At 43.1% G+C, this 26,099-nt stretch overlaps 1 protein-coding gene across 2 annotated transcripts; it reads left to right on the plus strand.

The window, feature by feature from the left end:
* Positions 1 to 5,662: 5,662 nt before the first annotated feature.
* On the plus strand, positions 5,663 to 20,607 carry LOC133547594 (oocyte zinc finger protein XlCOF6.1-like). Of its 2 annotated transcripts, XM_061893203.1 has the most exons (3): positions 5,663 to 5,794; positions 8,483 to 8,705; positions 17,845 to 20,607. In XM_061893203.1, exons 2-3 carry the CDS (start codon positions 8,483 to 8,485, stop codon positions 19,194 to 19,196), a joined length of 1,575 nt encoding a protein of 524 aa, XP_061749187.1. In that variant the 5' UTR covers positions 5,663 to 5,794; the 3' UTR covers positions 19,197 to 20,607. The 2 variants fall into 2 exon arrangements, with proteins under 2 accessions (XP_061749187.1, XP_061749189.1); XM_061893205.1 differs by lacking the exons at positions 5,663 to 5,794; positions 8,483 to 8,705 and adding an exon at positions 12,879 to 12,950.
* The last annotated feature ends 5,492 nt before the right edge of the window (positions 20,608 to 26,099 follow it).

The raw sequence follows: 26,099 nt of genomic DNA on the forward strand, positions 1-26,099 counted from the left end.
AGTCAAAATGAAAGTCTGGACAGTTTATTTCAAATCCTGCAGTTTCATTTGCTGCTGCTGTTCTCACCAGCACACTTGTGTTTCTTACACTGGTACTTAGAAGACAATCTTTCACCACACACACTGCAACTCAACACTTTCTCTCCTGGGTGTCTTCTCATGTGTACTGTGAAAGATTGTCAGTGACGAAAGCTTTTGTTGCATCTTGAACAGGAGTAGGGTTTTTCACCAGAGTGTGTTCTCATGTGTGTTTTTAAAAGGGTCTTTAGAGTAAAATCTTTACCGCAGATTGAACCCGGAAAAGGTTTTTCACCAGTGTGTGTTCTCATGTGTGCTTTTAAGGTTTGATTTGTTACAAAACTTTTACCACATTCTGAGCAGGAAAAAGTTTTTTCTCTAGTGTGTATTCTCATGTGTACTTTTAACGTTTGATTTATTACAAAACTTTTGCCACATTCTGAGCAGGAAAAAGGTTTTTCACCAGTATGTATTCTCATGTGTGTTTTCAAATTGTGCCAATGCGTAAAATCTTTACTGCAGATTGAACATGAAAAAGGTTTTTCTCCAGTGTGTGTTCTCATGTGTCTTTTCAAATTTTGTCTTTTAGTAAAATCTTTCCTACAGATAAAACATGAAAAGGTTTTTCTCCAGTGTGTGTTCTCATGTGTCTTTTCAGACTACGACGGCATTTAAAAGTTTTGTGACAGTGAGAAGATGTGAAGTGAGTGTTGTCAGTGTGACATGTCTTATCATCTTTAGAGTCTTCATCATCAGTGTCAGGAGAGTGTGACGTTGTGTCCTCACTATCTGATAGTGGAGCTAAGAGCTTGTCTGCTTGTGATCCTCCACAGTGGTCTCCATCAGCTTCTGTTGTCATGTGTTGTGTTGAGCTGCTGCTTGGAGGCTCCCCCCCTCCCCTCTCCTCACTTTCACCTTTCACCTCATCATCTTCACTCTTCACAGGGACACCAGTCACTGGCATCTTGGTGACATCAACCTCCTCCAGTCCTTCAAGATGCTCTCTCTGCTGACTGATGCTGTGTTCTTCCTCTTCCTCTTGAATGTGAGGGGTCAGTGGGTCCTCCATCTCCTCTTTAAATCGGGGTGTCAGTGGGTCCTCCTCTTCCTTTTTAAAATGGGGCATCAGTAGGTATTCCTCTTCCTTCTTAATGTGGGAGGGCTGTGGCTCCTCCGTCTGCATCCTGAAGCTCCACTTCTGTTGCTCAGGGTGAAGATGTTCTTCACAGATGTCTGCAAGACAAACACACACCATGTCTGCTCAGTCACACAATGCATTCAGTACTTTTACATGCACTTAGGAAAAACAAGTTATCGTATGAAGTGTCTTGAAATCTCAGTGACGCACAAACACGCTGCTCTTTACAACATTATTTACAGGAATAGAAAAACAAACCAGGACGACAGGACTTTCTACTATGGATAGACGATATGGTTTAAAATGTATTTTGCGATACATTATTTCATATAGAATTAGTAATAAAACCATTTTAAAACAGGCTACATGTCAGGTTCAAACACTGATGACATCAATTAAACAAGACAAGATGCAAAGAATCAAACAGAGACATAATTCAATTTGGATTCAATTGAGGAGAAACGTGTCGACCTCTAACTTTTTACAGTGTCACCCACGCTCTGCCGAAAGATTGTACTCCCCCTTCTTTATTTTACTTTCTTCGACCACATGACCACAGCTACTTCGAGAGGGAAGTGTGTCATAAACAGCGTTGCCTTTGGTTACGGAACAGTTCAAAAGAAAAGGTCGTAAATGAGTTCAAAAAGAGGTTCGTAAAACAGTTCAAAAAGAGGTTCGTAAAACAGTTGAAAAAGGAGGTTCAAAAAGAGGTCCCCTGGAGGGGACACTGGTTCTGCTTCCTCTTTGCTTTTGTAGTACTTGGGTCAGACAATATCTTTATGTTTGATTATAATACATGAAAGAAAACAGGAACACCATCATCTTACTTTCCCCAACACAGTGGAGTTTTACGAGCCTTACTCTTGGTAGGTTTCAAAGACAGCTTTTGCTTCTCACCAGTCACTCAATGCAACACAAAGTTTTTGTGATAACTTACAAACAATTATTCTGACACTACACAGGCTCCTAATTTAGTTGCTGAAATATGCAGTCAAATATTACATAATTTCCAGTATTATTTTGTCAAATAAATAAACCAGATATTAATAGTAAATAAACAAGTACATTAATAATAATCGTTTTGACAAAATAATACAATTAGAAAAGACACAATATGTTACTGCATATGTCAACTGCCAAATTAGGAGCTTTTGTAACCCGCTTTGAATTTTTTCTATCATCAATCATATACCAAATGATGTATCGTGACATATATTGTTATTAGGATATAGATTTGAGGTCATAGCACTCATACCAAACATTGGTTTGCCGAGTCATTTTGTTTGGCCCACCAAATATATATTTTTTTTATAATCTTCAGATGGGTGTGTATTAAGGGTGTAACGGTACGTGTATTTGTATTGAACCGTTTCGGTACGGGGGTTCTGGTTCGGAGGTGTATCGAACAAGTTTCCACACGGACATATTAAGTAGCGCACCACACGTTGTGTCAACAATGCACACTGAGGCACAACACACAGCATGCTAACAACGACCGGGCTACTACAAAGTGTAAAAGCCAGAGCTGGAAGACCCTCCTGCCTCGTTAAGATCTCCCGTTTGGGAACACTTCGGCTTTGCAGTGCGATACAACAATGGATAACATGGCTTCAACGAAGAGAAAGACGAACAAACACTGCTCCCACTGCATTCAAGCAGCTTCTACTCTGCGACTCAGGCAGGGCTAAAGCAATAACAAATGCTGTTGGTGTTTTTACAGCAGCAGATTTTGACCCACTTCTATGGTGGAAGAACAATGAGCCCACATATCTTCTTACTGCCAAGTTAGCCAGGCACTACCTCACCATACCTGCTACCTCCGTGCCCAGCGAAAGGGTATTTTTCACAGCTGGGGACATTGTAACTGCAAGCAGGTCTGCTCTTTCTGCAGACAATGTGGATAAACTGATTTTTCTGGCAGAAAACATGAAAATTGATTGAAAGTCATCAGGGTTAAAGGCTGGAGGGTGGGAAAAAGAAAAGTTAATATGAGGCTGAGTTGACTTGAAACTGTTTAATGCTGCACTTTTTGTATGTAGAAGAAAAGTTTTGTCATTTTATTTAATCTGAGCAACAACTTGAAGCAGTTTAATGTTGCACTTTATATGTGAGAATGTTGCACTTTATATGTAGAAAGGTGTCATGACGCGGAGTCGAACCCGCGTTACCTCAGCGGCTGGAGCTGCGTGTGCCTCTGCTGACAGTGAGCCAAGAGGCGCCTCTGCTGACAGCGCACCAAGAAGCGCCCTCGCTCGTGCTGAGGGCACCACGCCCACGCAGCAACGAGCCTACACGCTATCAATAATCAACACACCTGGACTTGATGAGAGGGAGCAGCATAAAGACCAGCAGACCCGAGGACCCTTTGCCAGAACGTCGCTAACCTTCCAGTAAGCATCACGTCTGACATTCCCTGTTTTCCCAGTGAATTTCTTGCCCTTGTTTTGCTCTATCTCTCTGTTTTCCCCTGGTTCATGTCCTTTTGTATTTCCTCAGTGACTACGCTATCCTTCCTTATCTGTGCCTTGTCACTCAACTCGCATCCGGATTCCTGACTGCTCTCCTCGATCCACGACCTCCCTGCTCGGACCCAGACCACGCTGCCCTGCTCTTGCCCATGACCTCTTGCATGTCCACGACCTGCCTCTTCGCCTTGCCCTCTTGGATTACGACGAAAGATACAACCAACATTTACAGACAACAACCCTTGGTAACATTTACATATTTAATATTACACATAGTGAAGTGAAGTGAATTATATTTATATAGCGCTTTTCTCTAGTGACTCAAAGCGCTTTACATAGTGAAACCCAATATTTAAGTTACAGTTAAACCAGTGTTGGTGGAACTGGGAGCAGGTGGGTACTCATTCACTTTGAGTAGCATACACACGCCACGCATTCATCAAAGGTTTTAAATGAACCTTGTAAACCGCAGTCCTGCCCTGGTTGTTGCCTCCTTCCCTTCTCTGGTACACAACAAAAGGTTTGGTTAAGAAACCAATTCTGAGCCTTATCTTATTTAGTTTTTATTGTGTGTGTGTATATATATATATATATATATATATATATATATATATATATATATATATATATATGTATATATATATATATATATCTGCCTAGAGTCGGGACCCAGGGTGGTCTGCTCGTCTGTGCATCGGTTGGGGGCATCTCTGCGTTGCTGACCTGTCCCTGCTCGGGATGGTCTCCGGCTGGCCCCACTATGGATTGGACTCTCACTATTATGTTAGAAACTGGCTGGCCTGGGAACGCTTTGGGATCCCCCGGGAAGAGCTGTACGAAGCGGCTGGGGAAAAGAAAGGCTGGGCCTCTCTTCTTAGGCTGCTGCCCCCGCAATCCGACCTCAGATAAGCAGAAGATAATGGACGGATGGTTGGATGGATGGAAGGATGTGTAACACAACTTGATGTTTCCTGAAAACAGCGTCCAGTAGTTGATGTTGTCGCTCCTTCTCCTCTTTTGTTGAACAAAGTTCCTCCTTGTACTCTGCTATCGTTTTTTTTTCTAACATCACAAATATTTCTTCAACAGCAGCAGTTAGTCGCCGATTCAGCAACACTCACATCATTTGTAATGTAGACATGTTCACACAATAAAAACACTTTACACTTACATTGGATCTCTGCTTTGATGTGTCGATCACTTCCGCCTCTCTTTGTTAGCAGCTAACAAGCTAAGCTAACCAGCAGGCTAGGCTAGCACGTCAAAGTGCACTCAGACTAATGTATCCGCATACAAACAATTAATAACGACGTTTACTCTGTTAAACGACACACATGTGCACATGTACGCTGTAATTAAGACCTAGAAACCATAATAACCAAAACAACGTATTCTCCGCCAGACGCCATCTTGTTTTGTGCTTCCTCCTGTGTGACGTCATCGAGGTGTTCTCAACCGCGGAACAAATGTTAGCCAAACACGCGTTTCACTGGGACAATAGTGAGTGGTGCACACTTCCTTTAAACATGTGTTTCACTGGGACAATAGTAGGTGGTGCACACTTCCTTCAAACACGTGTTTCACTGGGACAATAGTGAGTGGTGCACACTTCCTTCAAACACGTGTTTCACTGGGACAATAGTGAGTGGTGCACACTTCCTTCAAACACGTGTTTCACTGGGACACTAGTGAGTGGTGCACACTTCCTTCAAACACGTGTTTCACTGGGACAATAGTGAGTGGTGCACACTTCCTTCAAACACGTGTTTCACTGGGACAATAGTGAGTGTTGCACACTTCCTTCAAACACGTGTTTCACTGGGACAACAGTGAGTGGTGCACACTTCCTTCAAACACGTGTTTCACTAGGACAACAGTGAGTGGTGCACACTTCCTTCAAACACGTGTTTCACTGGGACAATAGTGAGTGGTGCACACTTCCTTCAAACACGTGTTTCACTGGGACAACAGTGAGTGGTGCACACTTCCTTCAAACACGTGTTTCACTGGGACAATAGTGAGTGGCGCACACTTCCTTCAAACACGTGTTTCACTGGGACAATAGTGAGTGGTGCACACTTCCTTCGCCCGGCCACAGAAGACAAAAAAGAGTTGCTGGTGTAACAATAGGAAGAATATATTCCACTCCTCTCTTGTACACGCGGCTTATGAGGTAATATACATGATATATTTTCATATTATTTATCTTATTTACCTCATATGTTGTTCGAAGCTAACGTGCTAGCTTTAGCCCGCTAGCAGGCCTTTGTAGCAAATGCGAGCGTTTTTTTTTGAGGAGTGTATTTTATATGTTCTCTATGAGAATTATATTGACTTATTTAATACTTTAACTGTTTTTTGTTGTATATTACAGTCACGCTTAACATCATTAAATATTTGTTACTAGAAAGAAACGAACGTCTCGTAATTTAAGTCTGGAATAAGTCACATGGTATAATAATAATAATAATACATTTTACTTGGTATAGCGCCTTTCAGTGTACTCAAATATGCTTTACAGGATGAAAAAATAATTACAAATATTATTATTATAATGACAGTAGAATATTATTGCAGTGGTCTATTTTGTGTTGGTGTCAACTTTATTAACAATAAATATAAATTATGTTTGCATGCACTTCTATTCCTTTGATAACATCCATCCATTTTCTACCGCTTGTCCCTATTTGGGGTTGCGAGGGGGGACAGGGGGTGTTGGAGCCTATCTCAGCTGCATTGGGTGGACATATCATGGAAATTAAATCAACTGGTGTTTGTTATTACGAAAACACTATTTGCACAATTGTAAGCGATTAATGCTTATTCAGTCAGACTAAAATAAATATTTAATTAAATAAATGTTAAATATGAAAAATGGCTTTAATATACTGCACACAAATTGAATATGCATCAATATTTTGTTTGTAATCAAATCATGAGGTACCCAAATATTCTAATATATATATATATATATATATATATATATATATACATATGTATATATATATATATATATATTAGGGCTGGGTAACGATTAAAAATTGTAATCGAAGTTAATCGCACTATTTCTCCGAGTAATCGCGATTAACTGCATTGTATACACAAAGCCCAATAATGAATTCAAAAGTAGTGTGTAGTGCACCTTTATTGGAATATTCTCTCACATGAACAAAAGCGCCAAAACATTTGTTGTGCAAACACAATTTAAATCAGTCCTTGTTAAACAGTAGCAGTTAAATAGCATATTTTATGAAAATCAACTCAAAAAATGTAAATACAAACATTTAAGCTAATTGCCACTGCCAGGGTATTTAAGTTATCCTGTTTGTTATGGAAAATAAATATAATCTACATACAAATCTCTGAGCCACAATCATAACATCTGAACAGGCAATTTCTGAGGTAACAGCAGAAACATTTTTTTTAGCAGGGATCTTATGTTTAAAAAACCTATATTATAGGTAGTGGGCTCTTTTAGGGAATTTTTGATCAAATTATCCGTAGTAGCAATATTAATAATGTTGTGTTTATTCTGCGTAGTGCACTTAAAATAATTAAGACCATATCTAGGAATTGATATGATGGGAATTTTCCGATTGTTTGCTTGGTGCTTTGATAAACTGAACGCATCATATACATGGTACTATATTGTGATGTTATGAGCCAGGGAAAAAAAGAACTACCCTACCCAGCATGCAACAGGAGTGACGAGCATGCGCGGTAGCCCGGTATAGGTTGTGTGTCGCCATGACAGCATCTTGTATGTTGTGATATGCACGCTCTGAAAGCAAACCTTAAGAACTCAGCCAACACTCCTCGTCTGCATTATTCATAAATAGACAGACAACACAAATACTCATACTTCACAGGCCGCTGGATGTAGCCGGCAAAGTATTCCCATGCTAGCTAGCCGGTCTAGCAAGCACGCCTCATTCAGTCCAAAACGGCCCGATCTATCCACATCCAGAATTGTCTGGCGGTCGTAAGTGATCCCCGAGTGACCACGCTGTAAGCCAGCCATGAAATTTGCAGAATTGTCCGGTATTTTTGCCAAATGTTCCATCTTTACCAAGAGCCCCTTGACGCCGGGCGACGCCATCTTGTTACGAAAAGGCGTTAACAAAATAAAAGCATGTAAACAACATACGCAAATGTGAGATAAAATAATTGTCGGTGTTAATAGAGTGATGAATTAACTCGTAATTAATTTGCCCACCCCTAATATATATATATATATATATATATATATATATATATTCTCACGCCAGCACATTTCTTAAGGTGTGAGTGAGGTTCAAGCAACATACTATCACACGGCCACACTCGCTGGCACTTGTTACACGTGCTTCGCTGCACTTCTGTTTCTTGTCTGTTGGGCTAAAAATGTTGCTTTTGCAGAAGGAAAAACAAGGAGAGGATATTGTGCGTAAAAGTAAAGCCAACCGACCACAGCTCTGTAGTCCTGGTCACCGTTGACGTGAGGTGGGACTATTTTGGAGGTGCACGTCAAGGTTGGCTGGTAGGTTGGTAGTGGGAGGAGCCAGTTGGCGTCACTTGATGCTGCAGCACAATGACACTTTTATACGTGCAGACTGACTTCATGCAGTCATGACGGTATTAAAATCCCAGCAGGAGGTTTTCTATAAGTTGTTACTTTTTAATCAATAATCAATGTAAATGCAGAAAACAGGATCAATGACACAATTCATAATAATCAATAACTGATGATTATTCCATGTGTAGAAGAACATCACCACAAAGTGGTGTCAGTCCACTTGGAAAATATTATATTTGATAGACAAAACATATTTGACACATCTGAGCTGAAGTTTGTTTGTGTTGTCTTGCGGACGTCCAACAGATGAACGCTCGTCAAGAAGAACGTCCCCTTCAGCAGCAGGAGGATCCACAGCCCCCCCACATTAAAGAGGAAGAGGAGGAAGTGTGGATCAGTCAGGAGGGAGAGTGTCCTGTAGGGCAGGAGGAGGCTGATGTCAGCAAGTTTCCACTGACTGTTGTCTCTGTGAAGACTGAAGAGCATGAAGACAAACCACCTGAGTCCTCACAGCTTCATCACAGTCCAAGTAAGCACAACATCCACATATCATCTAATACAATGTTTGTGACACATGTTCATCCGGGGGACACATTTATCACTAAAGATGGAGATATACTTGCTTTTTAACACCACCATTTAAAAATGAATGCTCATCAATCATCAACAGTGTAATTGCTGGGGTGTAACCATGTGACCTAGAGGCCGTCCTCCTTACCTCACGTGGTCAAATGAAGGCAAACATTCAATATGGCTACTGTTTATTTACCTTTGGCAGCACATATGTCAGCATATTTCAAGGGTTTAGTGATGAAGATAAGAGCTGTATACCAAGTACCATTTTTTTTTTTTTAGTACTGGTTCCTAAAGGCCTACTGAAAGCCACTACTAGCGACCACACAGTCTGATAGTTTATATATCAATGATGAAATATTAACATTGCAACACATGCCAATACGGCCTTTTTAGTTTACTAAATTGCAATTTTAAATTTCCCGGGAGTTTCGTCTTAAAAACGTTGTGTTACGATGACGTCTACGCAAGACGTCACGGGTTTATAGGAAGTATGAGCGCTGCACACACACACAGCTAAAAGTCGTCTGCTTTAACGGCATAATTACACAGTATTTTGGAGATCTGTGTTGCTGAATCTTTTGCAATTTGTTCAATTAATATTGGAGAAGTCACAGTAGAAAGATGGAGTTGGGAAGCTTTACCCTTTATCCACACAAACACACGGTGATTCCTTGTTTAAAATTCCCGGAGGTGAAACTTTCCTATGGATCAGAGCGCGGTCAAGAGAACATGAATCACGACCACACGTCAACCAGCAGGTTTCGGTGAGATAATTGTGGTTAAAACGTCGCTTCTTACCGGAGAAAAGCTGAGCTTGTGCCATCCATAAAGCTGCCGTTGACTCCCCTGAGACACTGGCGTCAAGACACCCGTGGAGACACACTTCCGACTATCAGGTACTATTTAACTCACTAAAACAATAGCAACACAATAGAAAGATAAGGGATTTCCCAGAATTATCCTAGTAAATGTGTCTAAAAACATCAGAATCCGTCCCAATGCAATCGCGTTTTTTTTTTTTTCTAGTCCGTCGCTATCAATATCTTCAACCACAAATCTTTCATCCTCGCTCAAATTAATGGGGAAATTGTCGTTTTCTCCTGTCCGAATAGCACTTTTTGTTGGAGGCTCCCATTAAAATCAATGTGAATATGTGAGGAGCCCCCACACTTGTGACGTCATCGTCTGCGACTTCCGGTAGAGTCAGGGCTTTTCTCTTAGCACCGAAAGTTGCAAACTTTATAGTGGATGTTCTCTACTAAATCCTTTCAGCAAAAATATGGCAATATCGCGAACTGATCAAGTATGACACATAGAATGGACCTGCTATCCCCGTTTAAATAAGAACATCTCATTTCAGTAGGCCTTTAATTATGTGGTCCATGAAGACCGTGAAGATTCTGGACTAACGACACAACTATTTGTATTTTTAATTCCAGCTGACTGAGGTAACTATGACACGTTGTCACATTGAGTTCAGCTGCCGCTGCTACACATTACAATCAGCTTTGAATAATGACAAATAAGGAAGCAACATTATGCAAACGTTTGATGTGTGTGTTATTGAGAAGAAGATGACATAAGTGCATTTCACCTTGCACTGCACACATAGTTGACTTCTTTAAGACTTCAACCTCTTCTGCAAATAGGAATGCTATTTAAAATGCCTCTTTTCCACTTTTTTATTTCCACAAATGACATGTAGTACCGACAAGAGTACCGATAAATACTGGTATCGATAAGGAATATTGATTAGGGTATCATATCCATAAATCTATAAATGTACATCCCTACTGAAGATACAAGCCAGATATTGGTCTCAAGATGGCGGCGCCCTGCTCGGCTGCGGCTGCAGAGGCTCTTGGTAGTAATAGAACATTTTGGCAAATCTACCAGTAATTTCTGTGAATTTCATGGCTGGCTTCCAGCGTGGACACTCCGTAGTAACGTACGACCGCCAGACAATTTTGGATGTGGATGGATCGGGCAGTATTAGACCGAAAGATGCGTATACGTTGGACCTCCTCGCTATCCTGGGAATACTACGCCGGCTACATCCAGCGGCCTGTGAGGCAGCGGAGCCTAGTACCAGAGGGGACCGCAGACAGAGGAGACATAAGCGGTGGGATCAGAAACAGAAACGGAGATGCCGAGCGGGGCTAACAACAAAGCTAAAGGCTAATCCTCACAGAACGCCGCTTCCTTCCATCCTGCTCTCAAATGTCCGCTCACTGGAGAACAAACTGGACTACCTGAAGCTGGATTCATATGCAATACACTGCTGCTGGAATTGTAATTTTCCTGAAGGAACTCTCCTGAAGGAATCAATAAAGTACTATCTATCTATCTATCTAGATGAGAGACTGCTGCGCCATATTTCTCACAGAAACGTGGCTGAAACCATTCGTCCCAGGCGAGGCAGTTAGCATCGAGGAGCTAACTATGTTTCGGTCGGATAGGAGCAGCACTCTCACTGGTAAATCCCAAGGCGGTGGTGTTTGTATATACATCAATAACAACTGGTGCAACAACGGGAAGAACGTCTCATGTCACTGCTCTCCCGATGTAGAAATATTAACTATAAAATGCAGGCCATTTTATTTACCTCGGGAATTCAGTGCTATGATCTTCACAACAGTGTACATTCCCCCCAGTGCTCACACCAAAGAAGCTTTGAACGCTTTGTGCTGCTCCATCAATGAACTGCAAACTACACATCCAGAGGAAGTTTTCATCGTTGCAGGGGATTTTAATCAAGCTTACATGAAAACAGTTTTCCCTCATTTCCATCAATATGTGAATTTTGCAACCAGGGATGGAAGCAAGCTGGACTTGGTTTATAGTAATATTAAACAGGCGTATAAAGCTGCACCACGCCCCCACCTGGGCTCCTCAGACCATCTATATGTGATGCTAATTCCTGCATACAAGCCCCTGCTGATCAGAAAGCAAGCTACAGTGAAGCAGGTGAGGACCTGGCCAGAGGGAGCAATGGAAGCATTACAAGACTGCTTCGGAACCACAGACTGGGACATGTTCAAGGCAGCCGTCACCGATAATCATAACACATGTGTGGAGGAGTATGCAAAGTCTGTGTCCGCATACATTCAGAAGTGCATGGAGGATGTCAGTGTGATCAGATTAGGGGCAGCATGGCGTAGTGGGTAGAGCGGCCGTGCCAGAAACCGGGGGGTTGCAGGTTCGCTTCCCACCTATTAACATCCAAATCGCTGCCGTTGTGTCCTTGGGCAGGACACTTCACCCTTGCCCGTGGTGCCGCTCACACTGGTGAATGAATGATGAATGAATGATTGGTGGTGGTAGGAGGGGCCGTAGGCGCAAATTGGCAGCCACGCTTCCGTTGATCTACCCCAGGGCAGCTACAGATGTAGCTTACCACCACCAGGTGTGAATGAATGATGGCTTCCCACTTCTCTGTGAGCGCTTTGAGTATCTAACAATAGAAAAGCGCGACATCAATCGAATCCATTATTATTATTATTATTATTATTATCAAGAACATCCCCACACGGGCCGTAGAGAAACTCTGGATGGATGAACAGTGAGGTACTGCGTGCAATGCTGAAGGCTCGGAACAAGGCGTTTAAGTCTAGCGACATGGTAGCAGTAAAAACAGCCAGAGCTAACCTGAACCGTGCCATTGAGGTTGCAAAGGTGCTCACAGTCAGAAAGTGCAGGACTTCTTCCAGAACCCCACGAACACTCGACAAATGTGGCAGGGCATACAGGTCATCACGGACTATAAAGCTGCCCCCCGTCCCTGTGACAACAGTATCAGCTTCCTAAATGACCTAAACAACTACTTTGAAAGGTTTGAGGCACTTAACACCCCTCCGGCGAGAACATCCATCACTCCGGCGAGAAAAAACACCCCTCACTCTGATGAGCAGCCGCTCAACTTGGACACAGCAGATGTCCTGAAAACCCTGAGGAAAGTGAACCCCCGGACCTGATGACATTCCGGGCCAGGTGCTTCAGGGATGTGCAGACCAGTTGGCGGGGGTTCTCACAGACATCTTCAACATCTCGCAGGGAGGTGGTGAAACATCTGGTTGACTGGTGCAGAACCAACAACCTGGTCCTGAACGTCGACAAGACCAAGGAGGTCATCGTTGACTTCAGGAAGCACCAGTCCAGCCACACTTCACTCTTCATCAACGGCACAGCGGTGGAGATGGTAAGCAGCACCAAGTTCCTGGGGGTGCAGATTACTGACAATATAACCTTGTCCCTACACACCGGAGATCTTGTAAAAAGAGCTCAGCAGCGCATGCACTTTTTGCGTCGGATGTAAAGACCACAGCTCCCTCCCCCCATTCTCAGCACATTCTACAGAGGAACTATAGAGAGCCTGCTGACCAACAGCATCTCTGTCTGGACTGGAGCCTGCAATGGCTCAGACTGGAAGTCTCTCCAGAGAGTGGTGAGGACGACGGAAAAGATTATCAGGTACCTGAAGCAGAGCAACAGTCCCAGAGCATGATTGACCCCCCACCATGCTTAACAGTAGGGATGGTGTTCTTCTCTTTGTAAGCTTCATTTTTTTCTCCTCCAGACATAACGTTGATTCATAGGCCCAAAGAGTTCCAGTTTTGTCTCATCACTCCATAGAACAGTTTCCCAAAACATTTGGGGTTTGTCCAGATGATTTTTTGGCATACTGGAGTCTATTTTCCTTGTGCCTGGTAGTCAGAAGTGGGGTGCGCCTGGGAGTTTTGGCACGGAGGCCTTCATCTCGTAGTGCGCGCCTTATTGTCTGGGACGAAACCTGCGTTCCCCCCTCTGCAATGTCCTGTTGTAGTTCCTCAGTTGTTACCCGGGGGGTTTTCACCACTGTACGCACACAGCATCCTCTTTCTACCACGCCCAGGTAGTGTTTCCACTGTGCCTTTAGCTTTAAACTTGCGAATTATGCTCCCAACTGTGTCTCTTGGAATGTGTTGTCTTTGCTATTTTCTTATATCCATATCCTTTCTTATGAAGAGAAATTACCTCCTCTCTTGACTTCTTTGACCACTCCTTGGACTTCACCATGTTGCAAATACACCATTGACCATCTACAAGAAGCTGAGCGTCAGTCTTTTTCAATCACTTTAATTGTTGCTCGTTATGGTTCTAATCACATCTACAGGTGTGTTCAACACCTGATTGAAAAGACCTTATTCAAATTCTGTTCTTAAGAGTTATGATCTGCAAGAGGTTGAATAATTTTGTCAATGAGATATTAAGAAAAATGTCCTTTTTTGGTATTTTGTAAAATACAGTGTTACGATTTGAGTTGCATTTGTCTATTTGAAACATCTTTATTTGATATGAGTATAAACAAAATACGGAATAAATGTCCAACTAGCTAAAACACCAAAATTGTGTGGCGGTTTAATAATTTGGATCACAACTGTATATCTGCACCTTATTGTTTTTTTTTTATCCTGCACTACCAAGAGATAATGCAACGAAATTGCGTTCTTATTTGTACTGTAAAGTTCAACTTTGAATGACAATAAAAAGGAAGTCTAAGTCTAAATATCTTATAAAAAATAAAATCATTTTTTTATTTGGATTTAGTTACTTCTCCGCTGTCCATCAATGTCTCAACACCTTTGAGAGATGATTTAATCTAGTTCATTTCTACTAATTAGCTATGTTTTGTTGATATCAAACATCAGAATCAGACATACTTTATTAATCCCTGAGGGGAAATAAACATTTTCAGCACAATCCCATTCAAGGTCAGACAAACATTCCAGGGAGACAGAACAGGATCGCTGACGGGTCTGCCAACTTGCGGCGCCCCTTGCAAAAAAGGTGAGATACATACAGGTAAACAAGTGGGGGGAATGTGAGAAAAAATTTAAAATCGGTCTCAGCCTGGGCCCTTGGAGAGGGGGTCCAGACTGAGGCCAAGGGAAAAAAACAACTTATAGCCCTAGCATACATCCCTCTTTCATGTGTAAGAGGGAAACATCAAAGAAGACAAAGGACATTAAAAGAGCAGAGCTGATGCAACCAGACACTTCTACATACATACATGAATAAAAAGTAAAAGAAACAAATACACTGTGGTGGCTTTTGCGGTGTTCCACACCATTGTCTGTTGGGGTGAAGGGAGCTTGGCCAGAGACGGGAGCAGACCCAACAAAGCAACCAAGAGAGCCGACTCCACCCTCGGCCGCCGACCAAGTCTCGGCCAGTGTCCAGTCCGCATGGATGAGTGAGGATACGTCCAAAGAGACCGAGGTGTCCGATACCTGCTCATTCAGCCAAGACACTGTGAAGCTTTTCCGTCCCGGCGCTCAGTGCTAGCTCCGCAGTCCTGTCTCTTCATCTGCATCTCCTCCAGTCTCTCCAAACGGATTCTGGTGTGGCAGAGACCCAGCAGCCGGTCTCCATGGCCACAAGGCTCTCGGGAGGCAGATCCAGAAGTCCAAAAAAAGCACCGCAGAAGTCACGAAAGTACCACCCCTTGTCACACAGTCCCAAAGGGTCCGGACCAAAAGGCATGAATATATATATATATATATATATATATATATATATATATATATGTATATATATATATATATGTATATGTATATGTATATATATATATATATATGTATATGTATATGTATATATATATATATATATATATGTATATGTATATATATATATATATGCATATGCATATGTATATAAACACATGAAAAGAAGATGGAAACACAAAAGGATGACACAAGAGCACAGAGCTCCTGCCAACAGCAGCCACTACAGGGTCGCCATCTTGGGGGGGGGGGAATTGCAGCATACAAGCTACAACAACACAGAAATCGTAAAAGTTTCCTAAAGGAAAATGTTCATATTTAAATAAGTAGAGTAAATAAATCATAAACAGGATTTTACAGTTTAAATGCAAATGTTGATGCTCCTCTTAGACACTGTTCTTTGTTCTCTTTCGGGTGTACAAGCAGCTGTCTTGTTTGTATGTAAGTGTTTTACTGCTGTGTTTATTTTTTTCATGAGTTTTTGTATTGCTTCCCTGATGTACCGTATGGTTTTGACATCTTGAATGTCAACGTGGGGACTGATAAAATCCTCAGAGACATTATCAGAATATATGCAGGACAAAGTGTCATGTGACTGGGTAAATCTGGACTTTTCTTAAGCATTTGTTCGTCTAACTTGTGTATTGAAGAACATTTCCCTGAGCAGCAAGAGCGGACCTCAAGGATGGAGCAGAATCAGTCACAACCCCTTATATTAAAAAGGAAATGGAGGTTCTGCAGTACCCCAAGATTAAAGAGGAAGAGGATTCAAAGCAACCCCACATTAAAGGGAAGGAGGAGCCAGATAGCTCTCACATTAAGGAGACAAATGAATCACAGCCCTCCCTTACCTTACAGAGAAAGAGGAGTCACAGCTCCACTCACAATAAAGAGGAAGAGTAGGACTCACTGACTTTTTGCTGCGTCAACACAGAAAAAGGTTAAGTGAAATAACTTAGATGTTAACTATCGGTCAATAATGCTTGTCTTTCTCTCAGACAGACGGGGCTTTACTGTCCGTAACACACACACACGCACGCACACGCACGCACGCACACATCGCAAAATGAGCTAACGTTACGCTAAAAGCTAATCAGCCTTCACCTCAAGGACTGTGAGCAAGCTGAGCTACTGCCTATACCTCCAGATCGTCAACGGGCTCATAGTGATGTTACAAGTAGTTGACTGGGAGGTGTTTATTATGATATGGGGATCGTCCGCTGCATTATGCTCACCTGCTGAACACCTTTCTGCTAACATGCACCGTCTCTCCTCTCTGCCTGCCTCTGCCGTGAGCCCTGATTCCATGCACTCTGAATACGCACTGCTGATTGGCTCTTACCGCTTTGCCTGTAACCAATCAGATGGTTGTGTGGGTGGGACAATGCTGGGGGCTGCAGAGACATAGTGACAGAGACAGAGGCAGTACGAAGCGTACCAGCTTGTTAAGACTTTAGTTTAGCACAAAATGATAATATCAATACGTCTAATGAAGTCAAATACAAATAAGGCAACCAGAGAAGTATCCTACACTTCTCTTTTGTAAAGTAAATGTGAACATGCGATATGGGCATCTACATCAACTATATGATTTGCCTGAGAAGCCGGACAGGACAAAAAAACAAAAAATGTTTTGGTTTTTTTAAGACTTTAGTTTAGGCGGTGGGTAATGTGTTGATGTTGTTAAGGTGGCCTGGCAGTATAGCTCGGTTGGTAGAGCGGCCATGCCAGCAACTTGAGGGTTCCAGGTTCAATCCCAGCTTCTGCCATCTGAGCCATTGTGTCCTTGGGCAAGACACTTTACCCACCTGCTTCCAGTGCCACCCACATTGGTTTAAATGTACACTTCCACGTGATGTAGAACAGTAGTACCACATTTTAAACATACACACACATCTAAAGAATATAAAAATAAATATATTTGGTGGGCCAAACAAAATGACTCGGGGAAACAATGTTTGGTATGGGCCATATGACTTAAAATCTATATCTTAATAACAATATATGTTACGATATATCATTTGGTATATGATTGCTAATAAAAGAATTTCAAAATGGGTTACAAAAGCTCCTAATTTGGCAGCTGACATATGCAGTAACATATTGTGTCATTTCTAATTGTATTAATTTGGCGAAACAATTATTATTAATGTACTTGTTTATTTACTGTTAATATCTGGTTGCTTTATTTGAGAAAATAATACTGGAAATGATGAAATATTTTACTGCATATTTCATCAACTAAATTAGGAGCCTGTGTAGCCTGTTTTAAAACGGTTCTATTAATAATTCTATAAGAAATAATATATGACAGAATCAATTTTAAACCATCAACCGTCTATCCATTGTAGAAAGTCCTGTTGTGCTGGTTTGTTTTTCCTTCCTGTGAATAATGTTGTAAAGAGCAGCGTGTTTGTGCGTCACTGAGATTTCAAGACAGTTCATACGATAACTTGTTTTTCCTAAGTGCATGTAAAAGTACTGAATGCATTGTGTGACTGAGCACAGATGGATGTTTCTAAAACGTGTTTGTCTTCTTGTGGCCTGCAGACGTCTGTGAAGAACATCTTCTCCCTGAGCAACAGAAGTGGAGCTTCAGGATGGAGCCACAGCCCTCCCACATTAAAAAGGAAAAGAAACACCCACTGATCCCCCATTTTAAAGCGGAAGAGGATGACCCACTGACCACTCACATCAAAGAGGAAGAGGAGGACTCATTGACCCCCAATTTTAAAAAGGAAGAGGAGAAGCCACTAATAACCCATTTTAAAGAGGAAGAGGGGGACCCACTGACACCCCATTTTAAAAAGGAAGCGGTGGATCCACTGAGCCCTCACATTAAAGAGGAAGAGCCACTGATCCCTCACATTAAAGAGGAAGAGGAGGAAGAGGGCATCAGTCAGCCTAAATGGTTGGAGGAGTTCCCAGTGACTGGTGTCCCTGTGAAGAGTGAAGATGATGAGGTGAAAGGTGAAAGTGAGGAGAGGGGAGGGGGGGAGCCTCCAAGCAGCAGCTCAACACAACACATGACAACAGAAGCTGATGGAGACCACTGTGGAGGATCACAAGCAGACAAGCTCTTAGCTCCACTATCAGATAGTGAGGACACAACGTCACACTCTCCTGACACTGATGATGAAGACTCTAAAGATGATAAGACATGTCACACTGACAACACTCACTTCACATCTTCTCACTGTCACAAAACTTTTAAATATCCTAGTAAATTGAAAAGACACATGAGAACACACACTGGAGAAAAACCTTTTTCATGTTCAATCTGTAGTAAAGGTTTTGCAGAAAGTCGATATTTGAAAGAACATATGAGAACACACACTTGTGAAAAACGTTTTTCCTGTTCAACCTGTGGTAAAGGTTTTACACAAAATCAGAGTTTGAAAATACATATTAGAACACACACTAGAGAAAAACCTTTTTCTTGTTCACTCTGTAGTAAAGGTTTTACACAAAGTATCAATTTGAAGGTACACATGAGAACACACACCAGTGAAAAACCTTTTTCCTGTTCAATCTGTGGTAAAGGTTTTAGAGAAAGTCAACATTTGAAAAGACACATGAGAACACACACTGGTGAAAAACCTTTTTCATGTTCAAACTGCGGTAAACATTTTACTCAGAGGCCAGATTTAAAAGTACACATGAGAACACACACTGGAGAAAAACCTTTTTCATGTTCTATCTGTGGTAAAGATTTTACTCAGAGGCCACATTTGAAAGTACACATGAGAACACACACTGGAGAAAAACCTTTTTCATGTTCAATCTGCGGTAAAGATTTTACTCGAAGGGAAAATTTCAAAAAGCACATGAGAATACACACTGGAGAAAAACCTTTTCCTGTTCAATCTGCAGTAAATATTTTGCGCAACGGCACTATTTGAAAGAACACGTGAGAACACACACTGGAGAAAAACCTTTTACATGTTCAGTATGTTGTAAAAGTTTTTTACAAAGTCAGCATTTGAAAAGACACATGAGAAGACACCCAGGAGAGAAAGTGTTGAGTTGCAGTGTGTGTGGTGAAAGATTGTCTTCTAAGTACCAGTGTAAGAAACACAAGTGTGCTGGTGAGAACAGCAGCAGCAAATGAAACTGCAGGATTTGAAATAAACTGTCCAGACTTTAACTTTGACCTTCTAAAAACATCAGCACATAGTTTCTAAGATTTATAGATGAGATATTTTAGATTATTACCTTTTTTCAGTCAAGTACTACACATGACAAGTGTTTTTTAAAGTTGTTCATGATTTATCCCCCTTTTTTAGAATTCCTCAAACATTATCAATTTCAGAAAACATGGGAACGTTTGGAATGTTTGGGAAAAGTTAATTATGTACATCATCCCACAGAGCTTTACTGTACATCCATCCATTTGTTCTACCACTTGTCTCTTTCATTTCATATGTATAGCATTTAATCACATACTTTTCCGCCAAAGGGTGTTGCGTTTTGGAGGAACTCCTTCTGTCAGAGTGCTGTTCACACTTCTTTTACTGCGGAAATCTACTCACAAAAACAATCCAAACAGTAGGTAACAAAAAACGATGGTGCGAAAAAGAGAAGACTAAATGTGCATTTTGGAAAAAATAACAAAAGCTACTTCTATACACAAATAAAGTCAACTTGGTTTGGAGTTACAAGACGTGCACACTACAAAACAACACCAAGATGGATGGCACTGGGAATGGCCAAGGTAGCAAAATACTCAAAGCATAGAATCAACTGGCGTGGAGTAGAATCGCCGAGTGCCATCCAGCTGTCAAGGTGCTGCTTAAGTAGCACCAGGGTCAATTGGAAGCAGCTGTGCACGTCCCACAACTCCGCCCACAAGGGCAACACAGGGACTTTAGGAGGAAGGAGAAATGTAAGAACAAGGTCAACTGCACCAAAAGACGAAAACTGACTGTTGGAGCCAAATTTCCTTATTTGCTTATATTGTTTTTATTTAGTTATCTCTGATTGATTGCTGGCTTCAGTTCATGCTGAATTTCCCTTTCTGCAGATTGCTCCGCCCACTTCCTGTTGAGAACCAGGAAGTGTTGACAGGGATGGGACTGTTGCTATGGTGCGGTTGCCATGGTAGCCTCCTTTAATTGTGTTCAGCTGGGAACACTGGGGGGTGATTGCATGGAGGACAAACAGTTTTGGAGCGTGTGGTGTGGTGTGTGGTCAGGTCTCACTGCTGTGACAATGTGCCATTCAAGGTCAGCATACATAATGTTCTAGAACCTACTTTTCATTTCATTTTGATAGCTTGGAATAAAGGGATTGTCATATCCAAACACATTTCTACAGTACTGGACATTCAATCATCAAACTGGTCAACACAGTATCAGTATCAGTATCAGCCCAAAGGTAAGTGCTGTACAATGAGAATAAAATGCCTCATAGCCGATTATACAAATGTGATCAATTCATCTAGATGCTGTCCTGCCACAGTGAATAGGTTTCCCTGTGAAAGGGCAAAGTCCTTGCAGGGTCTTTTGTCCTAATGACTGTCTGGATAAAGTGAGGAGACTATAATATAGGAAAACAATTTATTTTTACAAATAAACTAGAATAAATAACACATTTTTACAGGAAGCTAAATTGGACAGAACACCTGCATCATCTTCTCAACAACACCCACATTCTTACAAACAACATATTTAAGAATGGTGGTGTTAAATACAAAGTGCATTCAGATACAATTATTTTTGATGTTTACTCTATTAAAGGACATATATGTGCACATGTATGCACTGATTAAAATATTTTCACACAACAAAGTGTGAATACATGTTATAAAGTGTGGGGTTGAGTTATAATTGATATAATACAACTAGGTATGGCAAATGCATTTTGTTTACTTGCCAACTATTCAAATTATATTTAATATACATATTTATATAATGTCATGTAATATGACTTCAACATTATTTTTGTTAAAATAAGAGTTTATTTGCTAACCAGTTCTACTTCTATTTATTTTATTTTGTTATTGAACAATTAAACACACATAAACAATGTTTAGACACATTAAGGTACTTTCAATACAATATGAGTGTCAGGCCTTGACGTGGATTGAGTGTGCTCCTTCGATGCAGCGGGATTACAGGACGAGCCAGGCGTGAATTCAGGTACATGTTTTTATTTAAACACTCTAATCAAAAATAATCAAACTAAGGGCGCTCACAAAGAGGAAGAAACTTGGCTAAACAGTACAAACGTGAAACAAAAACACCTGCTCAAGGGCATGAAAGAAAATTTAACTATAAACTTAAACAGCACGATGGCAAGACTAAAGACATGAAACAAAAGAGTGCACTGTGGCATAAATATATAAACTTACTCGGCATGGAACTGTGGACAGGGCGTAAAGGTTTGGACAGCATGGGTAGGGTGCGTGTGAGTGTGAAGATCCCAGGACGAAGACAAGAAAAAGAGTGACTTAAATAGCTGTGACTATTAGTGAAAACAGGTGTGAGGCTGAGAACAGGGATGTGACAGGTGAAAACTCATGAGGTTGGCATGGAAACAAACAAAACCAGGAAGTGCAAAACGTGACTGATTGTCCAAAATCAAAAACATAACATGACAAAACAAAACATGATCCATAGGTGTGACAATGAGTCAATGTTTTTTCAATATTTTACTCAGCAATATGAAAAAAAACATCACCATCCATCCATCCATCCATCTTCTTCCGCTTATCCGAGGTCGGGTCGCGGGGGCAACAGCCTAAGCAGGGAAGCCCAGACTTCCCTTTCCCCAGCCACTTCGTCTAGCTCTTCCCGGGGGATCCCGAGGCGTTCCCAGGACAGCCGGGAGACATAGTCTTCCCAACGTGTCCTGGGTCTTCCCCGTGGCCTCCTACCGGTTGGACGTGCCCTAAACACCTCCCTAGGGAGGCGTTCGGGTGGCATCCTGACCAGATGCCCGAACCACCTCATCTGGCTCCTCTCCATGTGAAGGAGCAGCGGCTTTACTTTGAGTTCCTCCCAGATGGCAGATCTTCTCACCCTATCTCTAAGGGAGAGACCCGCCACACGGCGGAGGAAACTCATTTCGGCCGCTTGTACCCGTGATCTTATCCTTTCGGTCATGACCCAAAGCTCATGACCATAGGTGAGGATGGGAACGTAGATCGACCGGTAAATTGAGAGCTTTGCCTTCCGGCTCAGCTCCTTCTTCACCACAACGGATCGGTACAACGTCCGCATTACTGAAGACGCCGCACCGATCCGCCTGTCGATCTCACGATCCACTCTTCCCCCACTCGTGAACAAGACTCCTAGGTACTTGAACTCCTCCACTTGGGGCAGGGTCTCCTCCCCAACCCGGAGATGGCACTCCACCCTTTTCCGGATGAGAACCGTGGCCTCGGACTTGGAGGTGCTGATTCTCATTCCGGTCGCTTCACACTCGGCTGCGAACCGATCCAGTGAGAGCTGAAGATCCCGGTCAGATGAAGCCATCAGGACCACATCATCTGCAAAAAGCAGAGACCTAATCCTGCGGTCACCAAACCGGAACCCCTCAACGCCTTGACTGTGCCTAGAAATTATGTCCATAAAAGTTATGAATGAACAGAATCGGTGACAAAGGACAGCCTTGGCGGAGTCCAACCCTCACTGGAAATGTGTTCGACTTACTGCCGGCAATGCGGACCAAGCTCTGACACTGATCGTACAGGGAGCGGACCGCCACAATAACACAGTCCGATACCCCATACTCTCTGAGCACTCCCCACAGGACTCCCCGAGGGACACGGTCGAATGCCTTCTCCAAGTCCACAAAGCACATGTAGACTGGTTGGGCAAACTCCCATGCACCCTCAAGAACCCTGCCGAGAGTGTAGAGCTGGTCCACAGTTCCACGACCAGGACGAAAACCACACTGTTCCTCCTGAATCCGAGGTTCGACTATCCGGCGTAGCCTCCTCTGCAGTACACCTGAATAAACCTTACCGGGAACGCTGAGGAGTGTGATCCCACGATAGTTGGAACACACCCTCCGGTCCCCCTTCGTAAAGAGAGGAACCACCACCCCGGTCTGCCAATCCAGAGGTACCGCCCCCGATGTCCACGTGATGCTGCAGAGTCTTGTCAACCAAGACAGCCCCACAGCATCCAGAGCCTTAAGGAACTCCGGGCGGACCTCATCCACCCCTGGGGCCTTGCCGCCGAGGAGCTTTTTAACTACCTCAGGGACCTCAGCCCCAGAAATATGAGAGTCCAGAATCGCTTCGAAGCCGTCCGGAAGTCGTTTTCCATGGCTTCCCCGAACTCCTCCCATGTCCGAGTTTTTGCCTCCGCGACCGCTGAAGCTGCACACCGCTTGGCCTGTCGGTACTTGTCCACTGCCTCCGGAGTCCTATGAGCCAAAAGGACCCGATAGGACTCCTTCTTCAGCTTGACGGCATCCCTCACCGCTGGTGTCCACCAAGGGGTTTTAGGATTGCCGCCCCGACAAGCACCAACTACCTTGCGGCCACAGCTCTGATCTGCCGCCTCGACAATTGAGGTGCGGAACATGGTCCACTCGGACTCAATGTCCAGCACCTCCCTCGTGACATGTTCAAAGTTCTTCCGGAGGTGGGAATTGAAACTTTCTCTGACAGGAGACTCTGCCAGACGTTCCCAGCAGACCCTCACACTGCGTTTGGGCCTCCCAGGTCTGTCCGGCATCCTCCCCCACCATCGCAGCCAACTCACCACCAGGTGGTGATCGGTAGAAAGCTCCGCCCCTCTCTTCACCCGAGTGTCCAAAACATATTATTGTACATGTTATACTGTACAATTGAATAAATCAGAAACTGATGACATAGTGCTGTATTTTACTTCTTTATCTTTTTTTCAACCAAAAATGCTTTGCTCTGATTTACTTGAATTAAAAAAAAAAAAATGTTGGGCTTCACGGTGGCAGAGGGGTTAGTGCGTCTGCCTCACAATACGAAGTTCCTGCAGTCCTGGGTTCAAATCCAGGCTCGGGATCTTTCTGTGTGGAGTTTGCATGTTCTCCCCGTGAATGCGTGGGTTCTCTCCGGGTACTCCGGCTTCCTCCCACTTCCATAGACATGCACCTGGGGATAGGTTGATTGGCAACACTAAATTGGCCCTAGTGTGTGAATGTGAGTGTGAATGTTGTCTGTCTATCTGTGTTGGCCCTGCGATGAGGTGGCGACTTGTCCAGGGTGTACCCTGCCTTCCGCCCGATTGTAGCTGAGATAGGCGCCAGCGCCCCCCGCGACCCCGAAAGGGAATAAGCGGTAGAAAATGGATGGATGGATGAAAAAAAATGTTCCCAGGGGGTACATCACTGAAAAAAGTTTGAGAACCACTGTTGTAGTAATTTGCTCCCTGGCCCCCAAAGTCCTAGTGGCAGGTGCTAACCACCGACAGGCAATCAGCCTAATTCTTACCTGTATGATAAGGCTATGGAACGCCTCTACCTTGGAAGTCTGGTGTTTACTCGACGGCATGGCGATATCTTTCAGCAGGGACTTGTTGTTGACAACCTCCTCCAGTTTCACTGCTGAGCGTGAGACTAAACATACATTTAAAATAGAACAATGTTTATACAAAATGTTCCAGTCAACTTGAAAACTGGTTATCTATTCACAAGTTTATCTGAATTTTTTGACTTTCAAAAGATCCATCCATCCATTTTTCTACCGCTTATTCCCTTTGGGTTTGCGGGGGGAGCTGGTGCCTACCTCAGCTACAATCGGGCGGAAGGCGGCGTACAGCCTGTACAAGTCGCCACCTCAACGCAGGGCACTTTCAAAAGATGTGCAGTAAAATATTGCTATTCCCTCACTGCTTTCGGGCAACTTATTTGCCTACTTATTTGGTTTGAGACATTTCTTTTGCATACTTCTACCGTGCAGTTGTCCAAGAGCACAAATTGGGAAGAGGTGGCCATGGTCCTTGTGGATGTTCTGAATGTGTCTCTCCACAGACTTCCACTAGGCAACCAGAAGTTCCCCCTCTCCAGGCGGTGTAGACGCTGCACTCCCATGCTGTTCAGCACTTGCAATACCTTGCCAGAAGATCCGCCAGCCAAGAGAATGCCAGCAGATAGCAGGATGTTGCCCGCGGCATAAGGGCCAATGTTTGGCTGGCTGCTCCACCTACTCCTCCGGTCACATGATGTACATTGTATGGTCATGTTTGGCTGGCTGCTCCACCTACTCCTCCGGTCACATGATGTACATTGTATGGTCATGATCAGCTGTGTACCGTTCCAATCCCAAGAAGGGCTTATGTCCTGGCTGCCACAGGCTGGACAGTGACACCACTTGACGAGACTCTGGAGGCACGACTCAAAGATGATGTACTTCGGTACCTTGTGGGCGCCCTCTTCCCGCATCTTGGGAGTACGTGTGGGATCTGGCGGCCCGTCAGATTGACACGGATCCGACGTCGATGACCCACTCGGCACGTAGCTGACATGGGAAGAACCACTATCAGAAGGACTTGATGCTGGTCCTTCATCAAACAATGCAGGAGGTGGTCGTAGCTTGGCTTGCATTGCAGACACACCTGGAGATGCTATGTTGGGCTGCATCTCGGGGCTGCTGCACTTGACGATGGGACTTCACTAACCCTGGCTGGCCCAGCTCTAACCCTCTCGAGGATCTCTGGGGTCACCTGCTGTCCTAGCAATAAAAAAAAACACAAGTTGTTTTATATAATCTGTTAAATTTGAACTAGGATCACATACTAATTATTATCTTTGAATCCACTGCTTTCCACCAACAGCTTTCTTCTTCGTAGTCTCCATTATTAATTGAACAAGTT

This window comes from Nerophis ophidion, unplaced genomic scaffold (assembly GCF_033978795.1).
Source record: "Nerophis ophidion isolate RoL-2023_Sa unplaced genomic scaffold, RoL_Noph_v1.0 HiC_scaffold_132, whole genome shotgun sequence".
Classification (NCBI taxonomy): Eukaryota; Metazoa; Chordata; class Actinopteri; order Syngnathiformes; family Syngnathidae; genus Nerophis; species Nerophis ophidion.

Coding starts and splice junctions, on each gene's coding strand:
- LOC133547594 (XM_061893203.1), top strand. CDS start 8,483: ATGAACGCTCGTCAAGAAGAACGTCCCCTTCAGCAGCAGGAGGATCCA. Junction 8,706..17,844: donor ACAGCTTCATCACAGTCCAA/GTAAGCACAACA, acceptor TGTGGCCTGCAG/ACGTCTGTGAAGAACATCTT.